Below are 14,780 nucleotides of genomic sequence, written 5' to 3'. Positions count from 1 at the left end.
CTCGGGGTAAAATTGGCGTTAGAGGGATGTGGGTCAAGCGCGATGGTAGGGGATGCAGGAACGCGTCTCGATGCAGTTAGCGTCGAAGCTGTACGCGCGGGGTATTCGGAACTACAAAGTTACGACGCCGATGACATGCATCCAACTTTCATCCACAGCAGAAATGGCTCCCCAATTCGAGCCCATGAAGAATGACCTCATTCTGCGCACAGCGAGAGGTCAAGACCCCTTCTCTGCTTGGCCTACAAACAGTCTGGATTGACCCTCTGCAGGCGAAAAAGTCGAGCGCCCGCCGATATGGGTGATGCGACAAGGTAGGCATGCTCCATAACATGTATATCGCATGCTGACGACGTGCAGCCGGCCGCTACCTCCCCGAGTACCACGAAGCAAAGGGCAGGAATGACTTCTTCGAGTGCTGTCGCAGCCCCGAGATTGCCTCGACCCTCACTCTCCAGCCCATCGAGCGCTACGCCGGCCTCATCGACGCCGCCATCATCTTCTCCGACATCCTCGTAATCCCGCAGGCAATGGGCATGGAAGTCATAATGGTGGATAAAAAGGGCCCGCACTTCCCCGACCCGCTGCAAACTCCAGAGGACAAGCAGTACAAGGAGGTTCTCGAGAGGAAGGTGGATGTAGCAGAGTCGCTCGACTATGTCTACAAGGCGATCACCATGACCAGACAGAAACTGGCAGGCAGGGTGCCGCTGATTGGCTTCTGTGGTGCGCCGTGGACGCTGCTGTGCTACATGGTCGAGGGAGGTGGCAGCAAGATGTTCATTCAGACCAAGACGTGGATCTACAAGTACCCCGAGGAGAGCAAAGCGCTGCTGCAGAAGATTGCTGAACTTTGCGTCGAGTACCTGGCTCTCCAAGTCCAGGCCGGAGCACAGGTATGTTGTCCGAAGCAGGGCCGAAGTCTTGCACTAACACGTGTAGATGATCCAAGTCTTCGATTCCTGGGCGGGTGAGCTGTCGCCGTCATGCTTCAAGACCTTTGCGCTTCCCTACCTGAACTACATCGCCGACAATCTGCCCGCGCGTCTGCAATCAAAGGGCCTTGAGCCTGTTCCCATGACCGTCTTTGCGAAGGGAGCGTGGTATGCGCTGGAGGATCTTTGCAACACCAAATACAACACCATTGGTCTCGACTGGCTACATGCGCCCGCGGAGGCATACAAGGTTGCGCAAGCAAAGGGCAAGGTTCTGCAGGGTAACGCGGACCCGGGCGTCTTGTACGGCAGCAGGGAATCCATCACAAAGGTCGTGGAGGAGATGGTCGCTGGATTCGGTGGTGGCAAGCAGGGATGGATTGCAAACCTTGGTCATGGCATCACTCCTTTCGTCAAGCCAGACGACCTCAAGTTCTACTTTGAGGAGATTCACAGATTAACCAAGGCTTAATGGTAAATTGAAGAATAACTACTTGTCGAAGACTCCAACATACTACATCTTTTGTAGACAGCTGCATACAGTGAAGCCAAGTGAGTGTTTGGGAACACACTTCTACTGCGATACAATACAGTGTAACTTAACAGCGTTGTGTCTGCGTCTTATCACCAGCACGTCCATCATATCAATACTACATCTTTTGGAGCGCTCCAATCTTACTTTCACCTGGCCAAGCGCCACTGATACCCGGTCTCTAGGCGCTCAGGTTGTTCACATGGCCCTGTCGTATTCTCACTCATTTCTCGGTTGCCTTCACCTGTCGCACGCCAAGACACTAAAACAGTATATATTACTTACACTTTACACACCCACCCTCACAGCGTCTTACTCACAACATAGACCAAGTATCCTGTATACTCTACATCTTCGGAATATCGAACATGCCTAAATCAGGAAGTACCAACAAGGCCGAGAACCCTAGGGCCGAAGCTCGAGAAACAAGACCGGAGTCTCCGCTCACTACCAGGTTAGATGACCTGCGTGTTTTAGCACAACAACTGAAGCTAATTACCTCATCAGTGACCAGCGGAAGATCGACATCGCTCATCGCAACGCTACATCCTCATCTCTGCTTCGACTTCCTCCCGAGATCCGAAATATAATCTATACCTTTGTTCTTACCGAAGAAGAAAAAATCTACCTGTTTTATGTTCCTGACGGTTGGAGTTATCGAAGCTACTTCGAGATCAGCTTACTTCAAGTCTGCCGTCAAGTCCATACAGAGACATGCCTCTTGCCGTACAAGCTCAACACATTCGAGTGCTGTTCACACGTGCTCCGTTGCGAAGCCGTATGTGAACTGAAGACATTTCTTGCGATGCGGAGTGAAGCTCAGATTGCTGTTCTGTCAAGGATTCGGATTGATGGCAGCCGACTGCGCACAGCAGCTGTCTGGCAAGAAAAGCTTCGTGGTTGTGGGCACTTGTCCCTGGATGAGCCAAATAGTTGTGTTGTCAAATGGCGTGTGCCAGAGCCAAGTTGGTTTCATGAGGATGATGATATCCCGCTAAACCTCACTTGCATACATGGCGACGCGCGAGAGAATTGGAGGGCACGATGGTAGGTGTCCATCGGAGGTTCCTGTGTAGGAGGAGATTTGGCGCCGGTTCACGCGTTGTGGATGTTGACCTTTCGCGTCACAGTTTTCCGAGCAAGAATAGGTGACACTCGGTAGAGCAGTGCTGGATAGGATGGCTTGATGAACAGTGCCATCTCATGATGTTATTGATGCCTTCCACATCCACTAGCGTACTTGATATATAGCCAACATCATCCGTATCAATCTATCACTCTTATACTCCAACAAGGCTTAGCAGCATATCAAAATACCTTCTTACTCACACTTACAATTGGCTACGAGCATATACAAATACTCCTAAATGCCCCTTCCCTGGGCTCAATCGACCATAGTCGGCCACCCGATTTCCTCCAAGCCACCCGCGTCAATTGACCTCCATCCGATCCGGCACCGAATTCACTACCGTGAAGCCATCCAAGTGCACCCTCAGTACCGCCCTTACCCACACGAGGTTCCTCTCCTCAAGCAAGACCTTGTCAAACACATCCATCGAACCGGATCCTATACCCCACGATGGCCTCGACTAGTGCCTAACTAAGAAAACGCACAAGTGCCTGCAAGCCTAGCAAGTCCAAAGACGCATCACGATTAATACAACTACTGAGCATAGCGCTGCAGCATTGAGTGAATGTCACGATGTTCCATCGTCACAAGACCTTAGCTACAGAGTGGCAAGCCACCGGGAACCCTTCGGGACACCGACGGCCCACACCTGCCACGATCACGTGACATAGATATTTACTATCCCTCTGGAAGGCTTGATAGCTCCTCAAGGATTCGTCTCAATACAAGCCTATGCCGATATTCTTGTGCCTACCCAACTACTCCTCACGGTAAAGTTGCGGATTAGGAAACAAACGACCTCCGCCTATACAACGACGACCTTCATCTATACGACGACTTTCTCAATAGGCTTCAAGCCATAACCAAGTTTAAGGATCGCACCCACAAGACGTACCAGCAGATACACGTACCAGAACTCAACAGACGTCTTCAGCTCGATCCTCATCTCCCTTTACCGGACGAAGACGTGTCTCCACTTTCACCAGAAGATAGCCACGATAGCTTTAGAGGGAGGGGAGGGGACGTGGACAGGGCGGCTTCCAGAGTCGTGGACGAGGTCGCGGCAACAGAGATGGCGCGGGCGGTTGTGGGTCTGTCTTGTGTCGTGTATCCATGTCCTGGACGTTGACCGGAGGCCGACTTTGACCCAGAAACTCATCCTTGACTTTCTTCTCTTCAAGAGAAAGTAGTTTTACATCACATCACACTGTCAAGCATATCTCACGAAACAAGCCTTGAGCTTTTCATTCCAGCCTATCGATGTTGCAGTGCAATGGACCGACCATCGCCCTTCAAGTGAACGTTCCAATGTGGTTCACGACGAAACCCCTTCTCGTATCCACTAGCAGCCATTGACGTGACACTGTTGTGAGATCGCCATTGTTATTGCTAGGTGGTCTTACGCTGTAAAACTAAGTTATAGGAGGATATCGGTATCGGCACACTATAAGTCCCGATTTTCGACATCCTCACTGCCAAATGTCAAGCGCAGTGTACACGTTCGTTTGCGGTCGGCCCGATCGGTGGTTGTACGAAAGTACCTGAACCTGAACCGGAACACGAGACGTCCGAGTCCCCGACATTCACCCTGCCAAGGCCATGCTCAATTCACACATCCGCTTCCGGCTGGCATCATAGGGCATTGTACGAGTTGTTGATACCAAAGTCATTCGGGCGAAAGTTCGTCCTTGCTCAATTCCTGCTTCCATGTCTGAACTTTGCAGGGCGTTCACATACGTAGATTCTTACACGGACAGCACACGGACAAACCTCTTGAAGAATGGGAAAGGTCCGATCGCGTCATTGTGGCTCAAAATGCATGCGACAGGGCTTACAAGGGCAATCTAGTGCGGCATGCCTCTAAATGAGTCGAGTCGTTAGGGAGACGTGAACACTTGCGGCTTATCCGGAGAGCAACGATACAGTGATCATAGATGCGGCTAGGCTTAGTAGTTGATGGTAGCTACAGTGGTGAACAGTGCCCGGAAGATGAAGGCGCCATCCTTTTTCGCGTTCAACTGATCGTTGTACGACGATAGAAACTCGTGTTAAACCTCAGTCACTGTCATACAGGGCATTTAAGTGACTCCTCTACCACATTCCAATAACCCGACTCTATATTCCATGTGTAACTCGCCACGCCCTTCCCGCATCAGTATATTGAGAATCATTTTTTTGTGCTTTAACAGCCACGCTCTTTTCACCGGTTATGTTCGAGAACATTGCCGGGGACGATAATCATACCGAGCAACACGAGAGGCACTATCAACATGATTCTATCAAAGGTATTATTCAGACTCAGGGACGTGACAATGGAAAAAAGTCTGACTCGAATACAGAGCACGACGACACTCCTCTAAGCAGCGAGGGAACTGGGATGGACCGCCCGTCGGTAGGAGATGTAAGTGAAGGTGACTTACGGCGAGTTGCGACTATGATATCACAGAGGAAGCAAAGTATTGCACAAGGGTCCACCTCCTCTGATGTCCAAGGTGATCCCGCGTTGGACGTGCAGAGTGGAAGCTTCGACCCAGTCAAGTGGCTACGCAGCTTCCTCAACAATTTTCACGATCAAGATGGGACACCCAAAAACACAGGAATCTTATACAAAAGTCTGGATGTTTACGGAAGTGGATCCGCCCTGCAGATACAACAGACTGTTGGTAGTTACTTCCTGGCTCCCATGCGATTCCGCGAACTCCTCAGATCACCCAAAAAGCAAGCTAGGCATATCCTGCACAACTTTGATGGAGTTCTCCAGAGTGGCGAGCTTCTCATTGTGCTTGGACGACCAGGATCGGGATGCAGCACGCTCTTGAAAACAATGTGCGGAGAATTATTTGGGCTCCATATCGGCGAAGATTCGAAAGTCCATTACAACGGCATTTCGCAGGACAGAATGATGAGGGAATTCAAGGGGGAGATTGTTTATAATCAGGAAGTACGTGATGTCCGGACAGCTGGCCGATGTTGATGCTTACAGACGACTATAGGTTGAAAAGCACTTTCCTCACCTTACCGTAGGACAAACACTCGAGTTCGCATCCCGTTCCCGACTCCCTGTCCGAACATCTAGTGGGATGTCTCGAAACGAATTGAGCAAGCACTGCGTTCAGATTGTCATGGCTGTCCTTGGTCTGAGCCATACGTACAACACAAAGGTTGGAAACGACTTCATCCGAGGTGTGTCGGGAGGAGAAAGGAAGCGCGTCAGCATTGCAGAAATGATGCTTTCTGGATCCCCACTTTGCGCTTGGGACAACAGGTAACACCCTCAAACATCTTGAGATTTCAAAATCCTGCAGCTCATACTGATATACCTAGCACGCGCGGCCTCGATTCAGCAACGGCGCTGAAGTTTGTTCAAACCTTGCGCCTAGCGTCCGACTTGGGCGGTTCCGCAAACGCTGTCGCAATCTACCAGGCCAGTCAGGACATCTACGATATATTCGACAAGGCTACAGTCCTGTACGAGGGTCGCCAAATATACTTCGGGCCGGCCACAGCAGCAAAGTCATTTTTTGAAAGGCAGGGTTGGCATTGCCCACAGCGTCAAACAACTGGAGATTTCCTCACGTCCGTTACTAATCCACAAGAACGGAGGGCTCAAGGAGGAATGGAAGGTAAGGTCCCTCGGACACCCGAAGAGTTTGAGCAATATTGGCGACGGTCGCCTGAGTACCAAGCTCTTATGGAAGACATGCAGATTTACGAGCAAAATTATCCCCCCAGTGGCCAGAACGAGAGCCTGGTCCAGCTTCGTAACCAGAAGAACTATGCTCAGGCAAAGCATGTTCGCCCCAAATCTCCCTACACTCTTAGTGTAATACAACAAATCGGCTTGTGCACGAAGCGAGCCTACCAGCGTATCATGGGAGACATAGCTGCAACGGCTACCAACATTCTCATCAACGTTGTGCTATCGCTAGTACTAGGCTCTGTGTTTTTCAACACTCCTGATGCCACGGTCGGTTTCTCGTCAAAGGGTGCAGTGCTCTTTATGGGTATATTACTTAGTGCACTCAGCACCATCGCGGAGATCAATGGTCTCTATGCCCAACGCCCAGTCGTCGAAAAACACGCTTCATACGCTTTTTACCACCCATGCTGTGAGGCTATCGCTGGAATCATCGCCGAAGTCCCTATCAAGTTCTGCTCTTCGGTCGTTTTCAACCTGATCCTCTATTTCATGGCTGGCCTACGAAGGGAGCCAGCGCAGTTCTTCTTATTCTTTCTCATCACTTACATCACTTCGTTTGTGATGAGCGCCGCATTCAGGACAATGGCTGCCCTTACAAAGACGGTTTCCCAAGCCATGGCCCTTGCAGGTGTTCTTAGCCTAGCGCTTGTCATGTACACCGGATACGTCGTCTCAGTGCCTCAGATGAAGGACTGGTTTTCGTGGATCCGATACGTAAACCCCATCTTCTACGCCTTTGAGATTTTGATTGCGAACGAATTCCACGGGAGAGAATTCACATGCTCGGAGATCATTCCTTCATACACTCCGCTTGTCGGAGACTCATGGATCTGCTCAGCCGTAGGTTCGATTGCCGGCCGTCGTACTGTGAGTGGAGATGACTACATTGCAAAAAGCTACCAGTACTACTACTCTCACGTTTGGCGAAATTTTGGCATCATGCTTGCATTTTTGTTTGGACTTATGGGGATTTACTTTTGGGCAACTGAGTGGAATTCGAGTACTACTAGCACGGCAGAGGTGCTCGTCTTCCAACGTGGCCATGTCCCGGAGTATCTCCAAGAGAACGATAGCCAAACAGCAACTGATGAGGAGAAGGGCATCAAACGTTCACAAAGTAAGCCATCCGAGCCAAGCTCGAGCGTTCAGGCCATGGAACCTCAGAAGGACATTTTCACTTGGAGGGACGTCGTCTATGATATCGAGATCAAGGGAGAGCCCAGACGCTTATTGGATCACGTATCTGGCTGGGTTCAGCCCGGCACACTCACGGCACTAATGGGTGTCAGTGGCGCTGGAAAGACGACCCTTCTTGATGTACTGGCACAGCGAACCACGATGGGTGTCATCACTGGTGACATGTTTGTCAACGGGAAGCCTTTGGATGCTAGCTTCCAGCGCAAGACAGGTTATGTTCAGCAACAAGGTAAGTCTCTGACTAAGTCACACTACTTACCACTAACCTTGCCACAGACTTGCATTTGGACACCGCCACCGTTCGTGAGAGCCTGCGATTCAGCGCCATGCTTCGCCAGCCTGCATCCGTGAGCATGGAAGAGAAATATGAATTCGTCGAGAAAGTCATCGATATGCTAAACATGAGGGACTTCGCTAATGCTGTTGTTGGCACCCCTGGCGAAGGATTGAATGTTGAGCAGCGCAAACTTCTTACTATTGGCGTTGAGCTTGCTGCCAGACCGAAGCTCCTTCTCTTTCTCGACGAACCTACCAGCGGCCTTGATTCGCAGAGCTCTTGGGCTATCTGCGCCTTCTTGCGTAAGCTTGCTGACGCTGGTCAAGCGGTACTTTGTACTGTTCATCAGCCAAGCGCTATCCTGTTCCAGGAATTTGACCGCCTTCTGTTCCTTGCGCGAGGTGGGAAGACTGTCTACTTTGGAAAGATTGGAAAGAACTCAAGGACTCTACTGGACTACTTCGAGTCTAATGGAGCACGCAAGTGCGAGGATGCTGAAAACCCAGCCGAATACATGATCGAGACAGTCAACAATGGCCTGCGCGACAAACAGGACTGGCATGCCATCTGGAAAGCAAGCCCGGAGCGATCGGCCGTGGAAGCCGAGATCGACAGACTCCACGCAGAGAAGGCGAACGAGCCAGTGACCTTCGATGCAGAATCTCATGAGCAGGCGGAATTTGCAGCCCCCGTCGCAAGACAATTCCAGATTGTGACAAACCGTGTCTTCCAGCAGTACTGGAGGATGCCCGAATACGTCCTATCCAAATTTGTACTCAGTATTCTGGGAGGTCTCTTCGTTGGATTCACATTCTACGATGTCAACGCCACTCAGGCAGGGATGGCCAATGTAATGTTCGCCATCTTTATGATTACAGCCCTCTTCTCTACTTTAGTTCAACAGGTTTGTCAATACTCAGCCTTCTGTTCTGGGTAAGCGCTGAAACTAATCGTCATCCAGATCCAACCCCTCTTTGTGACGCAACGTGCGCTATACGAAGTCCGCGAGCGACCCAGTAAAGCTTATTCTTGGCGCGCATTCCTTTTTGCCAACATTATCGTCGAACTTCCCTACCAGATCATCTCCGGAATCCTTCTCTATGCTTGCTTCTATTACCCCGTCGTTGGAGTTCAAGCTTCAGAACGCCAAGTGCTTGTGCTCCTCTACAGCATTCAGTTCTTCGTCTTCGCATCTTCCTTTGCCAGCATGACGATAGCTGCATTACCAGATACTGTCACGGCATCTGGAGTCGTCATCATGCTTACACTCATGAGCATCGTCTTTTGCGGTGTATTGCAGAGTCCAACCGCGCTGCCCGGATTCTGGATCTTCATGTATCGCGTTAGCCCCTTTACATACTGGATTGGTGGCATCGTGTCAACAATGCTACACTCGAGGCTCGTGGAGTGCTCCCAAGCGGAAACTATGATCTTCAATCCACCTGAGAATCAGACATGCGGGCAATACCTTGCAGGCTTCCTGGAGGGTGCGATTGGTCAGTTGCAGAATCCAGACGATACACAGCAATGCAGATACTGTTCGGTAACGGTTGCCGACCAGTTCCTTCAAGGCTCGAAGATATTCTGGACCGAGCGATGGCGCAACTTTGGTATCGTATGGGCATACGTTATCTTCAACATATTCGTTGCTGCTCTGACTTACTATCTCTTCCGCGTCAAGACTTGGGGCAATTCTGTTTCAAAACCGAAAAAAGACTCCGAAAAAACAGCACAGACAACGACCACCCAGACGTCAGAATAGCTGTAAGATTCTGCAGCCACTCTATTAGCTGTATACGTCATGTGCGTTGGCTGTAAGGGAAAACAGATGATCAGACTAGGTCGTCTCTGTTCATTTTTCTTTGTGTAATTATGGGACTTTTGTTATCGTATAATCCTTTACTTCCCAGTCATATTTATAATGCTCATAACGTTATCCTTCATTTGAACGTGGGATTTAGTTATTCATTCAAATAGTTACTTCTACCGGTACATCCTACCTCACATATGATACTGCGGTGATCCATAGATGACGAGCCACTGACACCTACCCTATCACCATCGTCGCCATAGCTGGAATCTTTCACACATAAGATCGGAACTACCATTGAGTGGAACACAAAACGCTTGAACGCGCGCAAAATGACCGAGAAAGAAATTATGTCATATGTGTCGACCTCTGATGGATCCTGGAATTAATCCTGAAATACAATCAGTCCCACGCACAAGATTTCATTACCACTTCTTCGTTTTCCTGTCGAACTCAGGAACCAGGTCTTTGCCCTCGCTTTAACCCGCGGAGAAGTCGCCGGAAAAGCGGACGTCTAAGCATACTCTTCCAAGGCGTAATCGGATAAAGCTTCTCCAAGCTAGTCGATGTCATAGATGAGTGAGTAGTTGCTGGTGGCGTGTCTGCAATCGAAGATATCAGAAATCTGCATGAGACGGGAGAGACGTGTTGACTAAGGAATCCAGACCGCACCTTCAAGGAGCGGGAAAACTCATCGCATTGTCGGAATTGTAGAGGATTTTTGATGGCTTGCGCAGCTGGATATCGAGGAAGGAGGTTAGGTGGAGCGAAAGGAGGTATTAGCTAGGCAAGACATTTACGACACGAGATCGACGTGGAACTGTAAATCTGTAGGCATGCGCAACATGCTATCTCAGGTAATTACAATGCAGGTAATTGCAACTTTGGGATGCCGCACATTGTTTGTTTACCATGTAAGCTTGGTATGACGAGAAGGTGCCATCTCCCGGGTTGTTATCAGTGCCTTCCGCAGCCACTAGCTTACTACCTATATAGCCAGAATCCTCCGTAACATCAACCCATCACTTCTATCCTCACAAATAGTAGACCGACTCTTTGTCAACCACCGACGGTTTGACCGGCGCTAAAAAGAAAGCCACTTTCGCATCGCACCCGCTACCGCAACCTGAAATTCTCGATCAAATCGTGAACTCGTCACCATGAACAATCTCGATACGGCTAAGAACGCATCGGTCAACACCTGGGAGTCCTCGAACTATACCAATCTTCTAAGCCTCGACTGCATCATCACCACAACCTTCCCAAAAGCCAAGAGTGCATGGGAAGATTACATGCAGCGATGCGGCCGACTCCTCGTCACATACAACACTACATCAGTAGACAAAGCCTGCATACAGCAAACGATACGCACACACATACACACACATACACATGCAAATACGTACACATGGCGGACTGGATAGAATCGCATCGGCGCATGGCATCAAGCCTGACTTCATCTGCCACCTCTCTGAGCATACACCTGCGCTGTATTTGGCATACTGCCATGCGCTCGAGGCTGTGCCTGGTCTTGCGAACGTTATGGCGCCTACACCAAGGGTTGATAGGCCCTCTTTGTCGACTACGAGCGCGCTACAAATGATGGAAGATGCGGAAAACGGCTGGAGTAGCGAAGAAGAGGCCGAGAATGAAGATGACAAGGAGCACTCGGAAGCGGGAGAGAAGCCGCAAGGCAGCAAAGAAGAGAGAGTTGATGCGGCTGCTCTCGAGCAGGCCAAGGACGTTCGTCGCAAGACTCAGTCCTAGCATGTTGTGAGAGAGATAACATCCGTTAATCTAAGGATACCACTTCCTACTACAAAACACCATATCAAGAGCTATATTGGTATAAATAGGGAATCTAGAAGGCTACAATACTATTCATGTTTACAAGTCTTCTTATTGAGAGTCAATGTCGGCTGTAAGCATTGTAGACCTGTTCTTCGTCAACCACGGACGGGTTGACCAGCGCAAAAAAGATGGCCGCCACTTTCGCACCCCACCTACCATGGCAATATCGAACTTCCCGTTGAATCGCAGAACCCGCCATTTGAACGGCCTCGATGCAACGAAAGACGCGTCTGTGAAGAACTGGAGATTGGAACAACACTGCCGGGAAGGTCGTGTGAAGAGACATGGACCCCATCGAAGTCGCGTCTCATCAAAATGCGATGAAGTTCCGTCATAATCAACTGTATTGAAAGGGACCATATGTCCATATCCTCCACCACACGGCTGTGGAAGACAGCCAGCGCAGGTTGGGTTCTGTCACCGTGTTCTCCGGATTACATCGAGCCTGGAGGCTACAAGAGCCCGCTACCGGCGGAAATGTCGCTATCCGGTATGTTGTCTTTGGCGAGGGTAGTTTGAATGAGAATGAGATCTGCCATAGAGTCGTCTTTGAACATTTGATGACTATCCGATCTCCCCTAAGAGGCATGAGACACCTCCTTATCTCCCAGGCCATGGAGATATCTGCGCAGGCGACGAAACTTTGAGAAAACCCGATATTGTCAACTTGTGCAGGACTTCTCGACGATGGCAAGGTTCTCCGTGAATGGACGAGTCCTAGATTTGAGATAGACTACACAACGGTGTAATCCACACGCTGACTACATTCCGTGTCCAATACCGGCCATTGACATGACACTGATGTAAGATCGCCGGCGATATTGCCAGGTGGTCTTACGCTGCAAAACTTCGGCGTCGGGTCTCCTTCCCAAAATAGAGTAAGGGCACCAGCCACCTTCACTACCCCCTTATCGTAGGTGTGGCACACCTACTCAGCATAAAACTCTGCTTCTCCCCTGCACAAGACTTCCGACTCCTCTTCCACAATCGCTCATTCCGCCGACCATTCATGACTCCAGTATGTTGAACCGGAGAAGCACCGAATCCGGTTTTGCACCTCACGTGATGCAGACACGGGATGAGATGTGAGCAAAACCAACCTTTTGTGAACCAGTGGAAGTAACGAATCTGACAAACCATCCCAGCTCTCGGTGCAATACCATGAACTCACCACTCCTACGTCTCCCAGCTGAAATTCGCAACATGATTTGGACCTTCGCCCTGGACTGTGGCCAAGACATCGAGTTGCTTCGTCACTCTGAACTTCGCTTTCCACATACGCTCCAGAATTATCTGAGTCTCCTCTTCGTTTGCCGGCAGGTCCACGCAGAGACAGCTCTTCTTCCCTATGAGCTCGAGACCTTCAGTATGCTTAGCCCTGGTAGAAGCTCTCTCGTCAGGTTTCTCGAGCGGAGGACCGTCGTGCAGAGGGAGGTAATGGCGGGTGTGAAGTGGTTGTGGTATGGATCTAGGCCGGAGATGCACTCTGCGGTAGAGTGGTTGAGGATGAGTAAGGTTCGTAAGGATAGTTGGTGAATGACTAGCGGATGTATTCGGACAAGGGCTGCATTGTGTTCGTTGCGAATCAGGCAGTGGATCGTCGCCTCTAGGCCGACAAGGAAGGCGTGAAGTGGTCGCTGGTAACTTGGTGTCGTGGTCATGCGCATTACATCCAACATTGCCTGGTCAGGCAGCGCAGTTCTCCCAGCCTTCGAAGCTAGCAGCATACCACTATTCTTTGAATGGGCTCACAGAGCTTTCGAACGAGTTGTGTTCGGCGATGGGGTATGATATAGTAGTCATCCAAGTTTTCTGGAAGTTGAATGGAAATACTCTCAGTCTGCTATTGTCAATGGCGCTTGGTATTCAATAAAGGTGGTATACTCCAAGTCTGTATTATGACCTCGCAATATCTATCAGTTTAGCTTGACGAATGCTGTCAAGACTGCTGCATACGCTGCCGTCGCAGCCAATAAATTGACTGGATCCGTCTTCGCAAATAGTGCTACACCAACTGCAAACAGCAGTATCGACGTCGGGATGACCGCCAACGTCTTCGTCTTCACATCCCCCACAAGCAATATCAGCATCGGGACAACAATGATCATGCCACCAACGAACGCAGAAGCAAATCGTTTCCACGCTAGAGCAAACTGTTCTCTTCGCTGTTCACTTGCGAATGCATGCGCGCGAGTTGTGCCTAGACTTTGTCCGAGGGCATTGCTGTGCTCCATGAGCTTCGGGTCGAAAGATCCGAGGAGATCCGCATCGCGGAACAGGCTGCGGTGAGTGCTCGGAACGGTGAGGTTGAAGTCCGAAATTAATGCGCTCTGGAGCTTGGAGCCGCTGCCATTGTCAATACGAGACGCTGCGATGTCCTTCACGAATTGGGTAGACCAGCGGTTGGCGTGGATAAACTCGAAGTCACGGAGCGCATTGGCTGGGTGGGGTGTTAGGTAAGCAGATCAGTGCGGTTAGCGTCAAGGATGACGTACTATACTCATGCAAGGTTCCTCGCATGCGACTCAACTGTTCATCTGTAATATTCCCCCCCTCGACCTTTTGAATCCCTTGAGCGAGCTTTCGCTGCAGATCGTAGAGTGTAACGGTGTATAAAGGCCGGAAATCGATGACAGAGATGTCGCCTGCGACCCAGTGTCTTGTGGCACCACGCAAGAAGCGGGTTAGACGCTCATGATAGGGAAGTTCAGCTAGGCCATGAAGACAATCCTCGCGTTCACCGTCTTCATCCTTGCCGTTGCTGCTTATGGAAGGAGACATAGAGGCTGGCATCCTTGGAATGGACCCCAAAGGCGCAGCGAAGTCAGCCGGTTTTACGTCGCTGCAGATACCTTCCGTCATCTACTGCCACCATGCCACACCCCGCACCCAAAGTCTGACCGCCATGGGAAAGAATGATCTGGGGATATACTTTCCGGTCAGCGCAGTCACGCTTCTCAGCTGATGCCTGTTTGGGGTCCTCCTGCTGAGAGCTGCACTTTGCGATGCGCACGTGCAATATCGCGGAGCTTCAAGATTGGCCAGCCTCGTCGGGGAGCTGAGTCTGCAATGCAGCCACATCCCATAGTCGTCTGCCTTCGATTCAGCCCGCTTACTCAAGGGCATGGTGGCTGCACAACCCCGCAATGACCACAAATCAGAACCAATGTATCTGCGGGGCGCTCTATCTTGTAGGTAGTGACCAGACATATGGCCTACCTTGCATCATGGCGCTTGCGTTGCCTAATTTTCAGCCTCATCGCACACACGCCTCCAGGCAAAGATAAGAACAAGAAAGATGCCTGGCGTGAAGGCTGCCTGATTGTCCCTAGATGAGTGTACAAACTCA

At 50.4% G+C, this 14,780-nt stretch overlaps 5 protein-coding genes across 5 annotated transcripts; 4 read left to right on the top strand and 1 right to left on the bottom strand.

Annotated features, from left to right (window-relative positions):
- Positions 1 to 163: 163 nt before the first annotated feature.
- GT037_011295 (uroporphyrinogen decarboxylase) lies at positions 164 to 1,407 on the top strand (the record flags this gene model as incomplete). Its single annotated transcript, XM_038936342.1, has 4 exons — positions 164 to 218; positions 273 to 314; positions 361 to 896; positions 943 to 1,407. 4 exons carry the CDS (start codon positions 164 to 166, stop codon positions 1,405 to 1,407), a joined length of 1,098 nt encoding a protein of 365 aa, XP_038781014.1.
- Positions 1,408 to 1,835: 428 nt separating this feature from the next.
- GT037_011294 (uncharacterized protein) lies at positions 1,836 to 2,518 on the top strand (the record flags this gene model as incomplete). Its single annotated transcript, XM_038936341.1, has 2 exons — positions 1,836 to 1,921; positions 1,975 to 2,518. The coding sequence occupies 2 exons, from the start codon at positions 1,836 to 1,838 to the stop codon at positions 2,516 to 2,518; spliced, it is 630 nt and encodes a 209-aa protein (XP_038781013.1).
- A 2,287-nt stretch (positions 2,519 to 4,805) lies between these two features.
- Positions 4,806 to 9,532, top strand: GT037_011293 (abc-2 type transporter; the record flags this gene model as incomplete). The annotated part of the gene is made up of 7 exons (XM_038936340.1): positions 4,806 to 4,881; positions 4,936 to 4,997; positions 5,043 to 5,537; positions 5,590 to 5,861; positions 5,921 to 7,722; positions 7,770 to 8,674; positions 8,732 to 9,532. The coding sequence occupies 7 exons, from the start codon at positions 4,806 to 4,808 to the stop codon at positions 9,530 to 9,532; spliced, it is 4,413 nt and encodes a 1,470-aa protein (XP_038781012.1).
- Positions 9,533 to 10,972: 1,440 nt separating this feature from the next.
- GT037_011292 (uncharacterized protein) lies at positions 10,973 to 11,347 on the top strand (the record flags this gene model as incomplete). Its single annotated transcript, XM_038936339.1, has 1 exon — positions 10,973 to 11,347. The coding sequence occupies one exon, from the start codon at positions 10,973 to 10,975 to the stop codon at positions 11,345 to 11,347; it is 375 nt and encodes a 124-aa protein (XP_038781011.1).
- A 1,260-nt stretch (positions 11,348 to 12,607) lies between these two features.
- On the bottom strand, positions 12,608 to 14,224 carry GT037_011291 (uncharacterized protein; the record flags this gene model as incomplete). Its single annotated transcript, XM_038936338.1, has 3 exons — positions 12,608 to 12,995; positions 13,388 to 13,871; positions 13,927 to 14,224. The coding sequence occupies 3 exons, from the start codon at positions 14,222 to 14,224 to the stop codon at positions 12,608 to 12,610; spliced, it is 1,170 nt and encodes a 389-aa protein (XP_038781010.1).
- Between the last annotated feature and the right edge of the window lie 556 nt (positions 14,225 to 14,780).

Source organism: Alternaria burnsii, assembly GCF_013036055.1.
Source record: "Alternaria burnsii strain CBS107.38 chromosome Unknown 208, whole genome shotgun sequence".
NCBI lineage: Eukaryota > Fungi > Ascomycota > Dothideomycetes > Pleosporales > Pleosporaceae > Alternaria > Alternaria burnsii.
The sequence above is the reverse complement of the archived record's forward strand: the minus strand, read 5'-3'. Positions and strand labels throughout refer to the sequence as shown.